At 37.8% G+C, this 6,242-nt stretch overlaps 2 protein-coding genes across 4 annotated transcripts in view; both read right to left on the bottom strand.

The window, feature by feature from the left end:
• LOC104823887 (phenolic glucoside malonyltransferase 2-like) overlaps positions 1–1,001 on the bottom strand; it is a 1,867-nt gene extending 866 nt beyond the window's left edge. Inside the window, exon 1 of one of the 2 annotated variants that reach the window (XM_010555663.2) lies at positions 6–1,001. In XM_010555663.2, the coding sequence (XP_010553965.1) occupies positions 6–938 (933 nt within the window). In that variant the 5' untranslated portion in view covers positions 939–1,001. The remainder of the gene's footprint in view (positions 1–5) is intronic. The other variant, XM_010555662.2, reaches the window with a different exon arrangement.
• Positions 1,002–1,622: 621 nt separating this feature from the next.
• Positions 1,623–3,449, bottom strand: LOC104823886 (phenolic glucoside malonyltransferase 1-like). Of its 2 annotated transcripts, none has more exons than XM_010555660.2 (2): positions 2,093–3,449; positions 1,623–1,924 (listed from the first exon to the last, which is right to left on the bottom strand). In XM_010555660.2, exons 1-2 carry the CDS (start codon positions 3,342–3,344, stop codon positions 1,770–1,772), a joined length of 1,407 nt encoding a protein of 468 aa, XP_010553962.1. In that variant the 5' UTR covers positions 3,345–3,449; the 3' UTR covers positions 1,623–1,769. The 2 variants fall into 2 exon arrangements, with proteins under 2 accessions (XP_010553962.1, XP_010553963.1); XM_010555661.1 differs by having other exon boundaries at positions 1,623–2,036; positions 2,205–3,449.
• Positions 3,450–6,242: the final 2,793 nt, after the last annotated feature.

Raw genomic sequence — 6,242 nt, 5'->3', positions numbered from 1 at the left:
GGGTTTAGCCGATCTCTGTAATCGGCGACGAATCCGAAAGCGACGGGTCTATTCGCGTCTCCTCCACGCGCCTTCACCATGCATGTCCACACGTAAGCGTACGTGACGACGAAAGTGGACAAGTGATGATGCTTTGATGACTCGTTCTTGACTCTGTCCCGGAGTTTCTGGATGTTCTCCCGAGTCAACTCGAGAGTGACTCGGGTCACATTATCGCCGGTTTCCCTTGCCGGCATCAGTTTCAAGCTTCTTGCTTCGGCGTTGTCATGTCCGAAATACGACATCAGATCCACCAACTTCGAATCGAGTTCGACTGGATATTTGATGACCGTACGATCAAAACACGGAGTTAGATCTTCAGGTAGAGAAGCAAAGACTTCAGATTCATGTTCCTCGTTGCAGATGTGAGCCCAAGCTTTGATAAACATGCTTGTAGTTTTACCGTCAAGAACGGCGTGGTGTGCTACGACGCCGATGCAAAACCCTTGGTTTGGGAACAAAGTGATTTGCAGAGAGACAATGGAAGCTGAGTCATCTGAAGCTGATAACTCGGGCACCAAGCGGCGTAACTCGGTCGCCGGGCGTTGGTTGTAGCCGGAGAGAGGGTTGAAATCCGCGTCGGTCTCTGCCACCGTCAGCAAAACGGCGTCGTTCCCGGTGACGACGACACTCGGCTTTGGCTTCTGTGGGTCCCACGTGATGCGGCCGGCGACGGGAAGGTAATGGCAGAGGACGACGGAGAGAGAGTGCTTGAGCTTGGGGAGGATGATAGAGTCGAAGAACTCGCGAGTTAACTCGGTGGATTGGTAGAAGAAGGCTCGTTCGACGGGATGAAACCTTATCCACAATAAATCGAAGAGAGTGAGGGGGATATCGAGCGAGTCGACCGAGTCCGATGCAGGGCTGACTCGGGAGACCTCTATAACTTTTAGACCCATTGGTGACCGAGTTACTGAGTTCGCGCGTTGAACATATCATTTTATAGAAACGTCACAACGTAATAGCTTGTTCGGTATCTGAAACACTCGATGACGCGCATGCATACGTCAACACACCGAGAGGAAAATTCCAATTTGTATACAATATCTTACGTCTTAGATTATTATTTTATAATATTCTTTAAAAAACGCTATTCTATATTCCATCGTACGACAAAAATATCTAGAGAATTTATACGGTATGTATGCATACAATATTTTAAACCATTAGAGAATCATATATAGTATGTATAATGTATTGATACATGTAGCTGCAAGATCATTTAAAACGTTATTTGCCATGAGAGGGAGCGAATGATAAACTAGTTCATTAAATTAAAGTATTTGATTTATAATATAATACACCGAGCCATATGAACCACGAGAACTAATCGCAGAATGTGGTTCAGATAAAAGCTTTGTATTTCATATATTTTTTATATTACGGATATAATCGGGTTCATGGGTTTTAGATAACAATTTACTATTAAAGGGAAGGGATTTGTGTCGTGATTTGGATAACTTTCCCTTTTTAGATTTTGGTCCTGATATCTTTAGGTTGACCGCTGACCGCATTGGATTCATTGCATATCCGACGTCGTTTGAAAGATAATCAAAATACTTGAAATTACGTGAAAGATCTCGTCACCATCCCCAACTGATTTTGTAGGGAACTGAATTCTCATTCAAATCGATACGTATACATCTCTGTATTTATTCCGGCAAAAAGCAAATAAGAAAAAAAAAACACACAACGATTTAAAAAAAAACACACACAACTCTTATTATTCATTAATTCTTCAATCCATGGCGAAGCAAAGGAATGAGAACGTCCATCTCGTGTTTCTTGAGCGAGAAGCCAATCTCCACACCACCACTTCCATCTCTGCTTTCCGCCATTGATATCGATTCGCCGTGATCGATCGACACGATCTCGACCTTAACGGGTCTTCCCCACCCGATATCCAACCCGTAAACCCCGAACCGGGTCGACCCGGCAACCGACAGTAACTGTGTCCCGGGTCGAACACTCATATACCCTCGCAGAATCTCCGGTATCTCCGCCATTGATATCGATTCGCCGTGATCGATCGACACGATCTCGACCTTAACGGGTCTTCCCCACCCGATATCCAACCCGTAAACCCCGAACCGGGTCGACCCGGCAACCGACAGTAACTGTGTCCCGGGTCGAACACTCATATACCCTCGCAGAATCTCCGGTATCTTCACGCCGACCTTCGGGTCCAACCCCGCCACCGTGTCGCTAACCATTTTAACGGCGGTTACAAACCCTTTTTCCCCAAGAAACTTCTCCGCCGTCAGATTAAGCTTCAGGCCGCCGGAGACGCAATTACCGAAATAGTTTCCCGGAATCGGTGGGTCGAAGATTTTCCGGCAGTCGACGGCGAACCCATACCCGACGGGTCGTTTCGGATCTCCGCCTCGGGCTTTAACCATGCACGCGAACGCGTACGAGAAGGCTAACACGAACGTCGACAAGCGAAGCTCTTTCGAGTTTACTTCCGGCGGAGACTCGGTCATGACTCGGTCACGCAGGGTCTGGAGGTCGCCCCGAGTCAACTCGAACGTGTACCGCAGAACGTCGGAGCCAATCTCCGGAAAGGGTATAAGATTCAGGTTTAAGGGCTTGGCTTTATCTACGTCGCCGGAGAATTTTTCGACAAAATAGAACCAAGTGTTCAACACCTCCGACATGAGCTCCGGCGGAGCGTTTATGACCGTTCGATCGTAAAAGGGGATTAGATCCTGCGGTAAAGAAAGGTCGAAGTTGTTTGGTTCCTCGTGTTGTCGTTGTTTGCTTATGTGAGCCCAAGCTTTAAGGAACATGGTTGCCGTTTTTCCGTCCAAAACGGCATGATGTGCGCTTACGCCGATGCAAAACCCCTGGTCCGGGAACAACGTGACCTGAAACGACACAGCAGAGGCCGAGTCATCGGAGATATGCAACTCGGGTACCAACGGGTACAACTCGGTGGCGCAACGCGGTCCATCTCCGGACAAGTGGGAAAAGTCGGCGTCGTATTCGGCGACGGTGAGAGAAACGGCGTCGTTCGCGGAGTAAACGAGTCTGGGATTCGCGTCAAGCGAGTCAAGGACGAGTCGGCCGGCAAGTGGGAGGTAGTGGGACAGGGTGTGAGAGAGAGAGGCCTTGAGATTAGGGACGATGACTGAGTCGAAGTACGGGCGAGTTGCAGTGGTGAGTGGGTAGAAGATGAGTCGTTCGACTGGGGGGAATTTTAGCCAGAGGGCGTCGAAGAAGGTGAGGGGGAGTGTAACTGACTCACCCGAGTCAGATGAAGGGGTGACTCGCGCTACGTGGATGAGGTTGAGTGATGAAGCCATTTTGTGAACGAATAGGTGTTAGCTCTTGGTATAAATAAATATACACGCATATAGAACCAACGTGTAATAAATTTTCGCTCTGTTATACAAATATATATATATATATATAATGTATTTACATTTATTTCCATAATTAATTATAAATTCCCCGATCACTTGTTTTTGTTACGTCGACCTTCTTTACTTTTTAACCACGGATCACGTGACGTAATAATTTTAATTTATACACACGTGTCGTTTTACAATGTTGTTACATTTCATTTCAATATAATATCACTTCTAAATATATTATTGAAAACTTTTTGTTTCTCATGTATAAACATATTAAGAGGTAAAAATTAAATTTGTTAGAGGGTATTTTTAGAAAACAAATAATGTTAAAATATGAAAATTTTAATGTATTATGTAATTTAATTTTAGATAATCCGTCTGGATAAAAAAATCTTTATGGTAAATTGAAAAATCAAGTTCAAATAATCCTCAACACATTTTAGTTTGGTATATAAAAAAATCATTCTCACTTCATATCTGCATAAATCTATGCAAATTGCAAAACAACAACGATAACTTTTAAATATTTTCACGGATCGTAGAAAAGTATTTATTTATTTACAAAAAAAAAGGAATTTAAAATTGAAATTTTCCTTTGGTCGTAATCGAGATAGTTTGAAATGTCGAATCCGCGAGGCAACGTACCATCTCCGTCACATTTCAATTGGTCATATCATAATAACCATTAATGACGTATGAAACTCGGCTACTTAATTCATCTTCATTTTCGTATTTTATTTATATATACATAATACATAGACCGCGTGAAATATCTCAAAAATAATATAGGATCAAATTAAATTGAATAAAATAAATTCTGAAGACTATAAAACATAACCTTTACCGATTAAAAGAAATATTAAAAAGATAAAAAAAAAACTTAATATAAGCGCTTGAAATATTGTGGAGTGTAAATACGCAATATATTACAAAAGATTAGGATTTTCGTTAAACAGTCTGTAATTTATAATTAACGTAGGATTACTGAGTATATACAGGAAATATCTACTTAAAAGAATAGAACAGTATAGCGATTTGTTTTTATTTTTTAATTTTGGATTTTACCGGAAACGAATCCATGCACGGCTTCGGAATTGCAATCATAAATTTCCGGTGGATAGCATAAAATGTCGGTCCAATTCGAATAAATTGTAACTAATGAAGGAAAGGGATATATCCAAGATTTATTAATTCCTAAGAAAACAAAATTTTAATTGCATTGCTTTTGGAAACGGAATGAATAAGACGTGCAAAGGGTGGGCCTTCCCGTTATTGATTCACGCCATAACTCCCATACCTAGAAATACGGGTGGAAGTTTTCCATTATTTGATTCGATTTCGTTTGGTATTTGTTATTTCGAATTATTCGGTTATAAAAAAAATATATAATTCAGTTATTATAATATGTTGCTTAGTTTTAAAATTTGTTTACTTTTAAAAAAAAATCATTTTTTGGATTTTTATATTAATATCAGTTCAATTCGATTTCGTTTTACTCTTCTTTCTGTAGAAAAATATAACCCTTTGCAATTTACTGACGATTTGTTTTTGGTTTGATCTCGTTTGATTTTCACCTATCTAAAACTAGAAGTGCACATATACCTAAAGCCTAATAAGTTAGATTTTTATCATTTTAAAACACAGAATTACAGTCTCAAAATTTGTTAAATGGTAAAAAAAATTGTTAAACAAGATCTAGGATAGAATGGAAAACGATAATTTATGTTGAGAAATAATTATATTTATCGATTACATGTTAGTTTTCCTAATTATCTAAAAATTAGAATTATAAACTTTAAAAAAAATGAAATATAACATTTTTTGGAATGGAAAAATATTTTAGGTCAACCATTTATTGAAAATTAGCATGAATATACAAGATTTAAAGATACCAATTTATAATCAAACGTTGTTATTCAGAACATCTTTATAAAAAATGACACTTTATAACACACAAAAAATATAATATTTTCTGACAACGTGTATATATATATATATATATATCGAAATAGTATTTTTCCATTACCCATTAGTTAGGGATGTAAAAAGGACTGGTTCGGCCCAACCCAATCCGTCCCGTTTCAATCTGAAAATATTTTAATCCAATCCAATTCGATCTATTTTTATTGAGTCAAAAATTGATCAGTCTAATTCAGTTCACCTTAATTCGAACTAAACGAACCATCTCGCAACCAAATATTTAATTTAAAAAATTTTAATATTAAAAAATATAATAAAAATTTAAAATTTTAAACAAAATAAACTAAATGTACAATAAAAATACAATTTGTATATAAAATATATAAATATATATAAAAAATAAAAAATATTTTAAAAATATTTTTTTCCGCCTCGCAAGCCAATTCATAGATTCGTCGAGTTGGTTTACCACGAGTTGATTCGTTCGGCCTATTTTTTTCTGGGATAAAATATTTTAAACCCAATTCAAAAAAATATAGCCGGACTCATTTTATACCCCTACCATTAGCAATGATGCCAACATTATTTTTGGTTCCTTGTTTTTTACCCATACAATTCCATGTTATGTCGACAAGAAGGAAAACAAAAGAAAGAAAAAAAAATAAGACACATATAATAAAATCAAAGAGATAGTTTATTCTATTCAACTTTTAATGTAAGAAATTATCAAACACAATTTAATCTTAGAATTCATTAGTTATACTTTTAAAGTTAAATTATTCAAATGTTAAATCAATATAAAATAAAGGGATTTTAATAAATATTGTTTAACGAAAATAATATATAAATCTAATTTTAATTAAATTCAAATTGAATCTAGATTTGACAAAAAATCTAATAACTTCCCCCCCCCCCCCCCCAAAATTT

Source organism: Tarenaya hassleriana, unplaced genomic scaffold (genome assembly GCF_000463585.1).
Source record: "Tarenaya hassleriana unplaced genomic scaffold, ASM46358v1 Cleome4, whole genome shotgun sequence".
NCBI lineage: Eukaryota > Viridiplantae > Streptophyta > Magnoliopsida > Brassicales > Cleomaceae > Tarenaya > Tarenaya hassleriana.
The sequence above is the reverse complement of the archived record's forward strand: the minus strand, read 5'-3'. Positions and strand labels throughout refer to the sequence as shown.

Bases quoted from the DNA above. Each gene is read 5' to 3' on its own strand.
- LOC104823886 (XM_010555660.2), bottom strand. From the start codon at position 3,344: ATGGCTTCATCACTCAACCTCATCCACGTAGCGCGAGTCACCCCTTCA. The intron at 1,925-2,092 runs CCGTTAAGGTCG...GGTGGGGAAGAC, and splicing joins GGATATCGGGTGGGGAAGAC to CCGTTAAGGTCGAGATCGTG.